Source organism: Sciurus carolinensis, chromosome 9 (genome assembly GCF_902686445.1).
Source record: "Sciurus carolinensis chromosome 9, mSciCar1.2, whole genome shotgun sequence".
In the NCBI taxonomy this organism is placed as follows: domain Eukaryota; kingdom Metazoa; phylum Chordata; class Mammalia; order Rodentia; family Sciuridae; genus Sciurus; species Sciurus carolinensis.
This window is the reverse complement of record NC_062221.1, coordinates 49,725,449-49,741,410: the sequence shown is the minus strand read 5'-3', so window position 1 is coordinate 49,741,410 and position 15,962 is coordinate 49,725,449. Positions and strand designations below refer to the sequence as shown.

Sequence of the window (15,962 nt, the reverse complement as noted above, 5' to 3'; positions counted from 1 at the left end):
GCCTGTAGTACCAGTGACTCTGGAGGCTGAGGGAGAAGGATTACAAGTTCAAAGTCAACCTCAGCAATTTAGAACCTGCTTCAAAATAAAAAATACAAAAGTTTGGGATGTAGTTCCGTGATAGAGCACCCCTAGGTTCAAAAAACAAAACAAAACAAAACAAAAACAACAACAAAAAAAAAACAACAAAGACAAAACAAAACAAAAATCCAAACACAGCAAAAGTTTATTTAGCACTCTATCATCCACATTTCAGGAAACAATGCTGTATGTCAATGATTAACGCATAATTTGGGAGTGTGAAAATATCCTCGAATGCCTTTTAAATCATCAAAGATAAAGTGATGTTTGATACGGTGCCTTTTTAGATAGTTTTAATAGCGAGTTATTTTATGGTTTTTTGAGTCTTGGGGAAGTCACCTATGATATAAAAAGCTAATTCTCTTAGCCAGAACATGCAATTAACTAGAAAAAGCATTCTCTAAGCTTGCATGCTGAGGCCATTTGTTAAAAAAGGAAATGTGACCAAAGCCAAATATTTCCTCTTCTTATAAACCTTGTACAGAGTATGTCCCTCACCAATTATGTAGGGTCCCTTGGGCCTCAGAACTTTCCACAGTGTTTTGGTCTCTATGACGATGTACCTAGTTGGTGAAGCGGAAACTCTGGTGATCAGGTGGAGGCAGGCACCAGGCATTTGGTAGCGGAGAGGCGGAGAGGTCTGTAGAAAACCAAACAGGTTCTTCTTGAGCATCTAGGAGTGACTGCCTCGCCCTGCAGGGATCTGCGAGCTGTGTGGGCCAGGCTGCCCCGAGTTCCCACCTCTCCAGGAAAGTTCTAGCTGGCTGGCAGCTGTGGAAGCACCAGGGCTTCTGATGGCTGTTGCTGTGCTGGGGATTAGGGGTTCCCTTTGGGACTCCACTTCCGTTGATGCTTCAGCTTCACCCTTCTCCAGCCCTCAGAGGGCATGACTCAGGTGAAGGGGGTTCATTTTGGCCAACCCCCTGGCCTCATGCAGCCCTTCAGCATCCCCGTTCAAATTACACTCCAGGGCAGCCGGAGGTGCCAGGGGAGGTAAGTCGCCACCAGACTCTCTCAGCCTATAAGGTGCATCTTACCGAAGAAATGGTTACCAGGGGGGCCGTATGAACTTGGGGGTTGGGTTTGGTCTTTGTGCTTTAAGGACGCCCACTTGCCATGCCTCTCATGGTAACTCTGAGGCTTCCCCAGCAGTGCTGACATCGTAGGCTGTACCCTTTCTTGTTGACTTCCTCCCTAGGTTTCAAGTTATTGAAGGTCAGGGGCCTTTTAAAACTCACCTCTGGGTCCCAGCACTAAAATATGCTCCGGCACAGAGTTAGTGCTCAATCAATCAATGTCTCTTGGTTGAATGAAGGAATGAGGAAATAACACCAGTATTTGGTCCTATTTGTGAATCCTTCCGGTCACTGCCCTGGATTCAAATCCCAGCTCCACCATTTAGCTAGCCATATGACTCTGGGCAAGTGACTTAACCTGTCTCCACCTGCTCTCTTCCTTATCTGTGAAATGGACATCCACACGCCCTAGCACAGTGATGTACACGCCAGGCACTCTCAGCTAGATTATCAGATTCTGTGTACATTTCATCTATTGTTATTAACCACCCTCCTACACTCCATAAAGGGGGAAGTGAGATCAATTATTTTCAGCACTCTTTTCTCCCCAGGGGAATGCAGAGCAGAGAAGCTGAGAACCCTTAGTGAAGTGGTACCCACTCTACTCTGGGATTGGGGCGGTAAGGCAGTCAGCAGTGGTAACCAAAACAGGAGAGGGGCAATGCCTGAGGGTTTTCAAGAAATGAGAGAATAAAAGCATGTCATCATGTTCTTGCGAGAGGTGCCAGTTACAACCTAGTTCTCCATCGTAAAACTTGGTTGACCTGTTAGAGGTTCAAGTGGAGTCGGAGGTGAAAGTGGAAACACTGAAGATTGCAATGCCATCACTTTTATCTATTTCACTGTCCTCTAGCTAGGCTCATGGGTATTTGAGAGAGAGAACACAGGCAGAGAGGGAGATATAGGGATTTGGCTGAGATCTGGGGATGAAGGAATGGACAGAGCACGAGGAGAGAGGGATTCTTTTCACCTAGAAATGAGCAAATACTTTTATGAGTAGACAATTTAAGTGAATCACTGCATGGCAAACGATCAAATGCAAACATGCAAGAAAACAGGTTTTAATGCCCTGTACACAGCCCAATTAACTAGATAGAAAGAGAGTCACATTAACTCCAAAGCAAGGTAGCACCTCATTTTCTTTTCTGAAACGCACAATTGAATTATTGCTCTTTCCTCTTGCTGAACTTGATGAACCATGTTGACTTTATTCAACCTCCTTTGCTGTTTCAAAAGAAGTCGTTAAATAATTTTGTCATTAAAAGATAGAAGGGTAAAAATAATTGCCAAAGTCTCCTCTGCAACAAAAACAAATTACAGGGGGATATTAATTTAATGTACCCCATGCTTAGAAGTTACATGCATATATGAAGTAAGTGAATTATGAAGTTTGATGAGCCACAGCATGTTTCTGAGGAACACTTCTTGCACAAGTTTCAGTGTTGGAGGGAGAGGCTGCTGGTTTCTGTCCGGCTCACACCCAGATGAGCGTGTTTGAGCTTTGTCATCGAGTTTGCCTGGGGCTGAGCCAGAAGGCACCGGGGAGCTGTGCTGTGCTCAGGTCTGGGAAGGTTGGTCCTACCTGCTGTGAAGAGGACCGGCAGGGTGGACTCTGCCTTGACTATGACTAAACCTCTCCAGGAAATACCTTGGTTAGAAGTGGAGATGTCGTACTAGAGAAAAGGAGTAAAAATGCCTTCTCTCATATCTCTGACCAGAGAGAGAATCAGATCATTTGTAAGTGCTTTGAGGTCCTTGGATGAAAGGTGCTTGTAAATACCACAAAGTTAATTATAGGGCTGTTTGTGGTCTGGGAGAATTGGAAACAATGTAATAATATTCAACAATAAAGACAGGGTTAAGGAAATGATGGAATATCCTTCTGATGGAATAGCATGTAGCCAATAGAATGGCTACAAAGAATAATTAATGACATGGGAAGCAAGTGAAAAATACAAGATTAAAAACCTAAACTGTGTCTAGTGTGATCGCATTCATTTAAAACAATATAGAGAAAGGGAGGAATAACTCTGTAAATGAACAGGAATTACCTCTAAAGGATTGTGGGTTTTTTCTCCCCTCTTCCTTAGACTTTCCCATGTTTTCTAACTTTACAAAGAGCATACAAAGGCATGTTGCTTGCACAAATCCTCGGCTAATTTTTTTTTTTAATTAAAAAAATTTTAAGTATAGATGGACACAATACATTTATTTATTCATTTTTATGTGGTGCTGAGGATCAAACCCAGTCATCACACGTGCTAGGCAGGAGGTGCTCTACCGCTGAGCCTCAACCCCAGCCCTCCTCAATCAATTTTTGAGTGTTTGTTTACAGCTAAATTTGTTGTCAGATCTCATAAATGTTCCATATATGCTTGAGAAGACCACATTCTGCAGGGGACAGTAGTCCATATCTCTTATGTAGGTAAAATTTGTTAATTGCTTGTTCAGATCTATTTCCTTATTGACTTGTCTGATTGAGCTATTAATTACTGAGAGAGTATATAAAAATATCTCATAATCTGATAGTGGATTTTGTCTGTTTCTTCTTGTAGTTCTGTCAGTGAGGCAATAATATTAGGTATATACAGATTAGAATTGTTTTATCTCCCAGGTGAATAGAAGTTTTATCAATGTCATTATCTTTCTAACAAAGCTTTTTAATCTTAAGGTTCATATTGGCTTGCTTTTTGTTATACTTGGTGCGATAAATGTCAACTTTTCTGTATTTGTGAATACACAGATGTGTCTTGTAAAAATATAAACATATTTAAATCTAGTCTGACAATCTTCATCTTTTAACTGAATCAATCTTCTTAGATTTATTATAATTTCTGATATACTGATAGAATACCGTTATTCTATCAGGTTTTTTGTGTTATTTGTCCTGTCTTTCCCACGAGAGTTCTCTTCTTCCTTCTTGCTTTCTTTTAGATTGATTTCTCCCTGCTTCTAATAGTTTGGAAATTACGTCTCCTATTTCTACTCTTTTAGGGCCACTGCAGAAATTTCACATGCAGACCAGAACTTACCAAAGTGAAATCAATGTCTTTATCTCCCCCCACCCAACTTTTAGCCATTTAGAACACATTGCCCCCATTACCCCCTGTAAATTACATGCTTTTGTCATGTATTATTTCTGCATAAAACATTTTAATAGTAATAATAATGACTATTATTTATGTAGAGTCAATATCTTTACTTATTTATTCCTGTATTTGTTCTTCATTTCCGGTGAAATCCCAGCTCTGCCTCCTGGATTATTCTACTTCAACTTGGATTAACTACTTACCCTTTTCCTTTAGAGTGTATGAGGGCAAACTCAGTTTTGTGTGTGTCTGGAATTTCTTTATTTTACACGTGGGCTTGAGAAATTGTTTTGCTGGGTATAGAAACTTGTAGTTACTTTTTCTCAGTGTATTGACAATATTCCTGTCCTCTGGCTTCCATTCTTGTAACAAAGAATTATGAGTCCTTTGAAATTAATCTGTTTTTTTCTTTGGCTTCTGTTAAGTCCCCCCCCCCCCCCCCCCTTGTTTTTGTGGCTTCGCAACATATCTGTGGATCTGTTTAGGTGTGAATTTCTTTTTATTTTATTGCACCAGGCTCCTGGAATCTGTGCACTGAGCCTTTCATTAGTTCTGAAATTTGATTTTCTCTTTAAAATATTGCTTCTAACTTATCTTCTTCTGGAATTCTGAATAGATATCATGTTAGGAATTTTTCAACCTATCTTCTATGTCTCTTAACCTTTCTTTCATATTTTCCACTTTAAAATCCCTCTACATTACACTTTGGCTATTTTTCAGATCCATTTTCTGTTTACTAATTATCTTTTCAGATGTATCTAATTAACTATTAAATATATCCACAATGTTTTTACTTTCAACTACTTTATTTTTCCTTTCTATTTGTTTTTCTTTAGTATTAGCTTGTTCATATTTTAGAGTCTATTACTCTTTGATATCTGCAATCCTTCTTTTATTTCTTCAAATGTTACAGATACGTATTTTACTTCATTTAAATTTTTTCAAAAAATTCTTAGAGATTTATAGTCATACATAGTATTTGGGTCCATCCTGACAAATTCATACATAGATGGAATTTGATTTCAGTTCATGAAATCCCAGCCTCCCAGCCTCCTTCCTCTACTAGACTTCCTTTTGCTCATTTATTAATTTCTATTTGATTGGTTCTTTCTACCTATGCATAAAAGTGAAGTTCCATGGTATATTTATATATGCCCATAACATGATTTTTGAAAAATTTATTCTGCATTGCCTCCCTTTACCCATCTCTCCACTCTGTCTCTTGATCTTCTTCTACATCACTGATCTTCCCTTTATGTTATCCTATCCTTCCCTCCCCCTTTCCTTTATTTACCACTGAGCCACATCCCAGTCCTTTTATTTTTCACTGTAAGAGAGGGTCTTGCTAAGATGCCCAGGCTGGCTTTGAACTTGTGATCTTCCTGCCTCAGCTTCCTAAGTAGCTGGTATTATAGTTGTGCAGCCACCTCTCTCAGCATATGTGTTAATTAAAAAAAAAATTTTTTTAGTTGTCCATGGGCCTTTATTTATTTGTTTATTTATTATTTATGGTGCTGAGAATCGAACCTAGTGCCTCACATATGCTAGGCAAGCGCTGTATCACTGAGTCACAACCCCAGTCCATATGTGTTAATTTTAAATGATTATATTATCCCTTCCCCCAAACATGAAATAACATCTTTACGAGGTATCTATAAGGTTGTCAATTTTTCGTAAAACCTTAGAACAAGGTAGACAGAAATATTGAAAATTGGAAGCCTGTTCTAGTATCCTAGCAGTTCTTATTCCTACTTTAGATCAGAATCTAACAGGTTATGCCAGTTCCATGTAACCACACAGTATAATTGGGTATATTTAGTGAATGTATTAGAAATGCTATGGGGCCTCATCATCGGCCTCTTCACCCATGGATTCCAAAGGTGTCTTGCAATAAATCTCCACATACCTTACGACACAGAGCAACTAATGTTCAGTGTCAGAGCAAAGGGCACATGCGGGGTGCTGTGTGTTGGAAACTGCAGAAAATATTCAAACTTCACCTTAGGGCTAAAACTCTTAAACAATACATTGGATTTGCTGATAAGTTAAAAATATTTTGTCTCAAATTTTATAAATTTTTTTTCTGTGTCCATTCTCTCAGGGTGGGAAGACAGAGCATACTAAAGTACAAAGGGGGTTAGAAGGTTCCTGATTCTCTGAAGTGGTGTGAACAATGGAGTGCTGACACCATCTTTGGAGGCGACTGCTTCCCAGTGGGGGCTCCCAACGCGTTCTGGATTGCCTGACATGCTCCTTGCTCTCTTTAGAGGTTGAATGTGCTGCAGAAGAGAAGGGAGAAGAAAGGGCAAGGACATGGGATAAAATATGAAATGCACTTTTGGAAAAAAGAAACAAAAACAAAAACTAGCAATCCTCTTGATAAGGTTTTTGTTTAGCTTCAAAATTTAGTATGGTTTTCAGGCAGCTTGATGGAGCCTGAGTTTTTTACTATTATAAGCATTTGTTTGACTTATAAATTCATAAATTCTCATAAAAAAGAAATATCCCTGGGACTCAAATGGCTACTGAGCCGGGAATGGCTGATTAGTGACACTGTCATGTGAAGTTCTGGGACTGTTTGGCCACAGGGCAGCCGTTGCTTGGCCCGGGTAGAAGGAATGTAGATCTTGTGATGTTTATCCAAAGTCAGAAATTGGCATTTTTATGAGAAATCTCATGATTTTGAAGTGTTAGCAACTAATCCCACATTAAGAAAATAAAAGAATCCAGAGAGAAGTCCAAATAAAACGTATTCATGGGCTGCATGCTGTCCATGGGCCACCAGTTTGTGACCTTTGTGTTGGACTTTACCGTTCACTAGCCACCCCATTGTGAAATAAGTTATCACATCCTTTGCTGGAGCAGGTTCTCAGGCAGAGCAGAGAGAAGAAACACAGGGACACTTATGCAGAGCAGTGAGCAGATGGAGAGGAGAAGTGGACAAGGAGAGAGAAGACGGCAGTGAAAACTTCATAATTCTCAGTAGACTGGGCCATGGGTCAGGAAGCCCAGTGCGGGGGTGCTGCCTTGCCAACATGTGAGACAAACCCTACTGTTTCAGGATGCTCTTAATTCCGAATGTGAAACTTCTCAGTCATTCTTACCACACAGAATCCATAAGAGAATGTAAAAAATATTTTCAGAAAGGATGTGCAATATCCCTGAAAGATAAATCAGTTTATAACACATATTCATATAAAACAAAATTATAGTCATTGATTACACAGAACCCTAAAGACTTCTACCAGGCCACAGAACTCAGACTTGTTACTCTATCTTTAAAAATATTTAATAACACACCATTGAAGCTTATTTAGATGGATTTCCCACCAACCTCTGAAAGGGGGATCTCGTTGTGTTGCATGGAGCCTGTTCATAACCTTCAGGTGGTGGCAGATGGGATTATCCCCCTACTCCCTGTGTTGGTAAATGCCACTTGTCTACTAGCTTGTCTCAATCTCCCCCATCACTTCCTCCAAAGGACAGCCTTTCCTACCTCGGTGAAGAAGAGACACAGAGACTATAAGGATGGAGACTCAGCAGAGGTGCACAGGAAGCTGCCCTCCAGTGCTGGAGAGGACAGAGCCATGCTGCTAGGGTTTGCAATGATGGGTTTCTCCATCCTAATGTTCTTCTTGCTTGGAACAACCATCCTAAAACCTTTCATGCTCAGGTAAGAATTAGTCATGAGATCCTGTGTTTACGAATCAGATCAGACTCAGGCACGATGGTAAAGGTGGGAAGGCTGGCTTAGTTTTCTCCAGTCTCTGCTCTTCTGCAGAGGTGCAATCACCTGTCCTTCTCTCCATGTTGGAAAGCAGTTGGGTGTGGGAAATGAAGTGGTAAGAATGTGGAAGATATCCCTCTCCCACCCAATCTCATAATTCACATTTACCTCCAAACATAACCTATAAGTCAGATATTCATTTAGGTGACAAATTCATCCTCTAAAATGTCAATTTCTCAGGGAAATGCTAACCCTTCTATGTGAACACAATGAAAGTTTTTCAAATTTGACAATGTCTACCTGACTCCATAGTAGTTGCTCAATAAATATTAGTTTGCCTTTCTTGAACCTTGCTTCCTTATTAAATGCATGTAAAAGTAAAGGATGCTTTCACTTTGGACCTCCAAAGGACAAAGGCAGCCCAGGGAGAATGGGAAGAGGCCTAGGATTCCAATAAGGGAAAGAGAGTGAGTGGTCTACTTGTGTTATTTTTCCAGATTCATCCCCTGCGATTCCTGAGTTACCAGTGTTAGGAGAAAAGGCAGAGGACACTAAACTCATGGTGCTGCTATTAGAAGTATTCCAGGGGAATTTTTTTCTCTGATATTAGGACTGGAAGAACTGGTTCTCTTCCCGATCAACCAGCTCACTTTTATTCAGAGGAAGCCAGGAATCATACTTCTAGTTGGCTGCTAGGAATTCAGAGCTCAGTTCTTGTTAACTATAAGGGATCTGATGGTCTTCAGGTTCAATGCTTGTACCTCAATCTTGATTTTATTCTTGCTTTCTCTTTTCCTGTTACTCCAATTTCCTCATCTATTTTTAAAATATAACTGTATTACATATATTTACATATTTGAATAAATGTGTGTGCGCACAGGCAGACCAGGTTGTATGAAAAATGAAATCTATTTGGGAGATGACTTGAGGATACCTTATGTAAGCTGGCACCAAACTGTTGCTCATATTTAAGGTTTACTTTTCTAAGTGTTTCTGGAAATTGGTTAAATAAAGTGAATGCTTAAGAGTAGTGAGTTCACATTTCTCATCTTGTGCCATCTCAAATAGTTCTGCTCCATAAAATAAGGTAGTTAGGAAGCCTTGGGTAGCTCTTGCCCATCTTCATGATCTCAATCCCTCATTTTTTGATCAAGTGATGGATTTTGTCACAGCTGTAGACAAATACACACACAATACTATTGAAAGAATGTGTTCACCTTTTAGTCCTAAATATGTTCTTGGTTCCAGCTGAAAGGTTCTAACCTGGCACAGGACACAACGTCACACTCTTTATAGCAGAGCTTTCTGAACTTTTCAAGGGAGATTCAAATCCTACCATTTGTATTTGCTCCAGCTTTATAGAACTTAGGTTCTAACAGATAAGAAAGCAACTCTAAAATATCATTCCAAGATGCCTAGTTTAAGTAATAGGCTAATTTAGTGAAGCAGCAGGCCAGACCTAAACCTATGAAAGAATTTTTTTTTTCTATTTTTATAATTTTCACTTGCCCAATAATATTTCTACCTCCATTTCTTATTTATTTTTTTTTTTTGGTTTGCAGTATCTATATTAGTTTTCTGTTGCCTCTGTAACAAGTTATCAAAAGCAACACAAATTTATGATCTTATATCTCTGTAGATCAGAAGTCTGATACAGGTGTTGCAGGGCTAACACAAAGACATCAGCTTGCTGCATTCCCTTCTGGGGGTTCCAGAAAAGAACCTTTTTGGGAACCTTTTCAGGAGGCTGCCACAGTCCTGGCTCCTGTGCTCCATTGTTCTCCACCTTTGAAACCAGAAATAGCAGGCTGAGCTCCTGAACACCCTCATATCACAGAATCCCACATGGCTCACCCTGCCCCACCCCCAGGGGCTTTTATGCTGTGGGCCTGGAGGTCAGTCAGGTTAAACTTCAGAGTGTCTCCTGTTTATTAATAAAGAAAAATGATTATTTATGGTCAATGGTATTAGGAAGTGTGGTATGAATCTAGCTAAACAATGCTTTTCAGGCTTCTGACTTTAAAGCTGGCTAATTTAACTTCTTGTTTCAGGCAAGAGGAAATGGAGGCACACCTTGATGTGTGAGGCTGCATGAGGAATTGGTCCCATAACAATCCTTGTATTTCCTCTTGGTCTCATTTACTCTATCTTGGGCTTGTTCTCTAATTATTTCATATGTATAAGTCTTTTGTCAATACCACCACAAGATCTTTGAAGCAGGGACTTTATCTACCATTTCCATAGCACCTAAGGCATTATGTGTACGTAGCACGTGCAAATTCTCAAGGACTGTTTTTCAAGTAAAATCTAATTCGGTATAATCCTTATGGATCATTTAGGATGTGAGGAATTGTGCCTTACACCCTGAGAAACCTAAAGACGAACAGGATAGAGTTCTTGGCTTTAAGGAACTTCGGAGAGCAAAAATGTGGTAGGTATTGTAATAGAGATTCCCTGTTTGTATTTCGCTCTTTGGAAGCAGAGTAGGTATATGGAATTATGTCTTGATAGCAGAACTTTCTGTAGGCTGTTGACTAAGCCTTATAGTTGACTCAATCCAAAGGCAATTATGAGGACAAGCCAGTTGGATGCTGAGTGTGAATCTTGGTGGCACAGCACTTAGGGTAACACTACTTAATCTGTTTCTCAAATATGTGCATCTTAAATACTATCCAATATAGAGACTCCTGGACCTCTACTCTAGACTAAGCCAGAATCTCTGGAAGTGAAGCCCTGGAGTACACAAATACTTTTTTCTACCAAACACATTCAGGTGACTGAGCTTTGAGAACCATTAATCTAAGGGGATCTTAGTGTTGGCATAGTGAGAAATGTCAGTAGGATCAAAATTGAGATGGAACTTGACCATCTGCTGTTTGTTTATCCCATTCCTACTTTCTGCACACTCCCTTCCCTGATCATTATGTGGCTTCTGTGATGTCCTGCATTATAGCCTTTAAATAGACAAAATGCCTTGGGCTACCACATTAGAAATGTGAAACTAAAATTCCTTGTAAGTGAAGAGTATTTATTTTTTCATATTGAAGCACTCAGCGCAAAGAGTCGAACTGCACTACCATCCACACGCACATCATGGAGGACTGGCTGGACTGTGCTTTCAGCTGTGGCATGGACTGCCGAGGCCAGGGGAAGTACCCGTGTCTTCAGGTGTTTGTGAACCTCACCCATTCAGGTCAGAAAGCTCTCCTGCATTATAATGAAGAGGCTGTTCAGATCAATTCCAAGGTAATGTTAAGTTCATGTAATGGATTTCTTACAACAACAACCCTTCCATGACAGACTGTGCTAGCAGGGTGCAGAACCCAGAGCCATCTGTAGGGATAAATCTGTTTTCTTCTAGCAAACATTTTCAAAGTGGTCAAGTCAGGATAAATGAAACAAAGTATTCTTGGAGGGCAAACAGGGTATACAGAAAGGAAAGTCATTATTCCAGTTTTGGTATCTGAAATTAGTAGGCTGGTCCAAAGAGCAGGTTTTTTAGTAGGCAGTCTTTTGGAGCTCCCACTCTCTATCATATCAAAAAATGTTAAAATATACTCACAGTTGATCTTAAGTCAAGCAAGTATATTTTCTTATTAAATTTAAATAATTGTTACAATTTTGATTTCAGTAAATTACACTAGTTAAAAGGATTTAAAATTTATATTTACACTTATAGAAGTTGTATTAGATTGACATTTACATTTTAGTATCTTTAAGCACTCAATTTCAATCTGATGAGTTATTTTCTATTTTGGATGCAGTTACTTTTAAGGTCTCAAACATTTCTTAGCCCCTAACACAGTTCCTCAATCCCCTAACGGATATGGTAATGAACCTCAAGCTTTTTTCTTAGCACTTGGAAATGGCCATTTCACTGTGCTCTCCTACCAACCTTTCCTTATGAGCTTTGTAATATTAAACCACCTTCTAAGACTGAAATCTCACTCAAAGCTTTAGCCTGAAGCTATTTTAGAATTAAAACTGTTGCTTGGTATTAGTGAGAGTGTTCTTATCTTTTTCCTCCTCCATATTCCTAGTGCTTTTATACACCCAAGTGCCATCAAGATAGGAATGATTTGCTCAACAGTGCTCTGGACATAAAGGAATTCTTTGATCACAAAAATGGAACCCCCTTTTCATGCTTCTACAGTCCAGATGGCCAATCTGAAGATGTCATTCTTATAAAAAAGTATGACCACATGGTTCTCTTCCACTGTTTATTTTGGCCTTCACTGACTTTGCTAGGTGGTGCCCTGATTGTTGGCATGGTGAGATTGACACAGTACCTTTCCCTGCGGTGTGAAAAATACAGCACTTCAGCCAGAGATGAGATAGGTGGCAGAGTACACTCTACGGGATGGCAGCAAATCCAACTACAGAGTATGGGGAGGAACAAAGGAAGGACCAGAGAGATCTTAAGATGGTGGCTAAAGTAAAGCACTGGCCTCCTATACTGGGATTTCTGCAACTGAACACCTAATTATGGTTGCCTGCCAATTAAACTAATTACACAAAGCTAAGTATCATATTTTCATGTGGGAGACATTTTTAAAAAGCTTCATGTGTATTCTATTTATTCTATAAATATGCACAAATTCATCATCCTTTCTATTCCAAACCTCTTTCCACAGAAGAGCCAATGAAGCACACAGGGCGAAATGAGTTCAAGGTAGTTATTCTCAGTGTCTAAGTTTAGCCCTAGCTAGAATCTGTCAGTATGGAAACCAAGGTATCTACTGAGCACTGGACTCTCAGCCTAACAATCTATGCAGTACAGTTCACACAATAATGTTTCTCAAAGAAATCCTTAGTGGTATGTGGTGGTACATGTCTGTAGTCCCAGTGACTAGGGAGGCTAAGGCAGGAGGAGGATCACAGGTTCAAGGCTAGCCTCAGTAACTCAGTGAAACCCTGTCTCAAAATAAAAAATAAAAGGGCTGGAGATGTAGCTCAGTAGTTAAGTGCCTCTGGGTTAAATTCCCAGTACCCAAAAAACAAATACACATACACACACACACACACAAACTTTGACAAAAAATAGTTCATTTACTACAGAAAGACAAAAATTAGCAGGGTGGTGGTGCATGCCTGTGGTCCCAGCAGCTCAGGAGGCTGAGGCAGGAGGATTGCAAGTTCAAAGCAAGCCTCAGCAACTTAGCCAAACCCTAAGCAACTCAGCAAGACCCTGTCTCTAAATAAAATAGAGAGCTGGGGATGTGGCTCAGTGGTTAAGAACCCCTGGGTTCAATCCCTGGGTTTAAAAAAAAAAATCTATCTATCTACCTACCTACCTACCTACCTACCTACCTCCTGGTTCAGAAAATGTGGACTTACCATTTTTCAATTTTTTTTTTCACTAGTCATGATAAAAAAGCTTACCAGAAAGCTAAGTTTACAGTTATTTGTACTTAGCCTTGCTATGTACCACAACATATTTTTCTAGTTCATTATGCTTTTCATCAGCTCACTTTGTGCACATTCTGGCAGGAGAAATGTCTAGAAATATAAAGTAAGGAGAAGCTGAACTGGATTTCAACATCCACCTCAGATAATCCATACTGTAGCAAAATGCCACAGGGCTAGTCAGCAGTACTTTGATAGTGTCACAAGATTCTTCCCACAAGTGCTTTCCAGATTGAGTTGAAAAAAATTTGCTTGTGGGCTGGGGTTGTAGCTCAGTGGTCTAGCACTTGCCTAGCATGTGTGAGGCACTGGGTTTGATCCTCAGCACCGCATACAAATAAATAAAAGTATTGTGTTCACCTACAACTAAAAAAATATATAAAAGAATTTGATTTTCCAATGTGCCTTGAAACATTTTTAAAATTTGACCAAAAAATCTTAAATCATGAATAGAAAGACTTTTATTTTTATTTATTGTGTGAGGCAGATGATTTACCACTGAGCTCCATCCCAGCCCACAAGTCAGACTTTCAAAGCATCTTTTATGTGTAGATGTAATGAAACTCCAAACTTTGATTCTAAATCAGTTTAACACCTTTTGCCAATTAATTTCAAGTCACAAACCAGTAAATACACTGAATTTAATGGAGTAATGCTGACTTGACCAGTAACAAATGATCTTGATGTTTTACCTTTCTTGCATGGAACATATCTCAGAGTAAGATTCATTTCAATTTGTAAGCCATCAAGCAACTTTTTAGATGCCTATTCTTGGGCAAATCTGAAAAGCTGTCTGAACATCTCTCTCCTCATGTATACAATAGGTATCTTCCTTCATGTTTTTCTAAGGCATAAACAGAGTAGGGTCAATGAAACACAAAGCTCAGTGACATCTAGTAGTGGGCTCAAATATGTTAGTAGCTAAAACCAAAAAAAATCTTAAGTTCCGATAGTCAGCCTTGGTACTTTTCATTGGACAGTGGGCATGGAGGCTAGGGAAGAGTGCTGCAAGAGAGAATTCCCTCTGCCCCACTCCATTCTCTTGGCTAAAGATGACATATGTTTAAGGTCCAGAACGTGTGGTATAAAGTTATGATAAATTATTTTGTATACCAAAGACTTCCCTGTAATAAAATGTATGCATGTCTATTTTAAATCATTCAGGAAATGGAAATTATGTAATTTTCTTAAATGAAGTTTGTATCTCTATTCTATTAATAAATTTGACTTCTGCCATAACAATGTACAATTCTTGTGGCTAACAAATTTAAAACTACTAATTTGAAGCCTAAAGCATATGCTTTGATCATTGTTGTTTTCTGTTCAGATGTGGTTACTTGGTTTATCCCAGGAAAGAGAGACATTATACCTGAAGAACAAAGTTGCTTTAAAGTTCACGTTAAACCACTTGGCAAATCAATAGAATTTAAGCAATGATATGCTTAACTGCTTATAAATACTAAGTATTAATGTCCAGGTGCATTACCAGTCAAAGAAAAGCCCAGACTTACCCTTTGCAATGTTTAATGATAACGGAAAGCAAAATCAGCTCGTTTCTAACTTCACTTTTAGGTTCTGGTCTTCAACTGTTGAAGAAAAAAGTCCATCTACCTATATATATATACATACATACATTCACACCTGTGTGTACATACATATACGTCTGCTTAAAGTACAAGTATAAAATTATGGTTAAAGGAAGTTAATATCTAAACATACATTTCTCTAATATTCATCACTTTACCAGGGTAGAAAAATTGGCTTTTAAGGCATAATAGTTTCAGGTTTTCAATCAAATTCAGCTAAATTTTGATCATTAGCAACACTGGTTTTCTTTTCAAAAGAAACGGCAAGATAGAATTATCACAGCTCTTTGTTTACATAATACACTAAGGATTGTTTGGACACAAGTCAAGGGTTTTTTTGTTTTCTTTTTTTTTTCTTTTTTTTTTTTTTTTAATAAACAGCGTGATGTTACAGACTGCAAAGTTAAAGAAAAGCAGACATTGACAGTTTCTGATGAGCACAAACAATAAGTGCAGTCACAGGCCAAACTTCCTGCTATGAACAGCAAGACTGGGAAGAGGTCTTAAATGTAGTGATACTGTATTATTCTATAGTCTTGATATAATAACACATGCATCTTGCTGTGTCAAATACTTTTTGGGCCATCGTTAAAAGAACATTAAAAACATCTGTCTCTGAACTAATGCAATATACCACAGGACTTCAATTCATTAAATGAACAAAATAAATAGAAACAACTTGCTACAATTAGTGGGACTAAAAAGGTGGTTGAGTTCCTTGTTGAAGCTTCTAAGATAAACATTTGATGTGTCAGTAGCCTTCTGGTAGTGTTACATTTCCCAAGACATTAAGGTGTTATGTTCCAAAAGGACATATTCTTTAACATTTTATTTAACCAAATTTAAGTCCAAAGACTGAAATAAATAACTGCAATTTAAAGTTTGGGTTCCATAGCCAAAAAGATTTCTAGAGTCAGATAAAGGCCAAGTCCTCAAGCTACTCTTAGGACATAAATTAAATCTGGTAAGGGACTTTTTTTTATGAAATTAATGGATT

The 15,962-nt window shown here is 38.8% G+C and overlaps 1 protein-coding gene across 2 annotated transcripts; it reads left to right on the top strand.

Annotated features, from left to right (window-relative positions):
• The first annotated feature begins 875 nt into the window (after positions 1–875).
• Positions 876–15,601, top strand: Kcnmb3 (potassium calcium-activated channel subfamily M regulatory beta subunit 3). Of its 2 annotated transcripts, none has more exons than XM_047564856.1 (4): positions 876–1,074; positions 7,728–7,919; positions 11,021–11,219; positions 15,347–15,601. In XM_047564856.1, exons 1-4 carry the CDS (start codon positions 968–970, stop codon positions 15,413–15,415), a joined length of 567 nt encoding a protein of 188 aa, XP_047420812.1. In that variant the 5' UTR covers positions 876–967; the 3' UTR covers positions 15,416–15,601. The 2 variants fall into 2 exon arrangements, with proteins under 2 accessions (XP_047420812.1, XP_047420810.1); XM_047564854.1 differs by lacking the exon at positions 15,347–15,601 and adding an exon at positions 12,014–12,862.
• Positions 15,602–15,962: the final 361 nt, after the last annotated feature.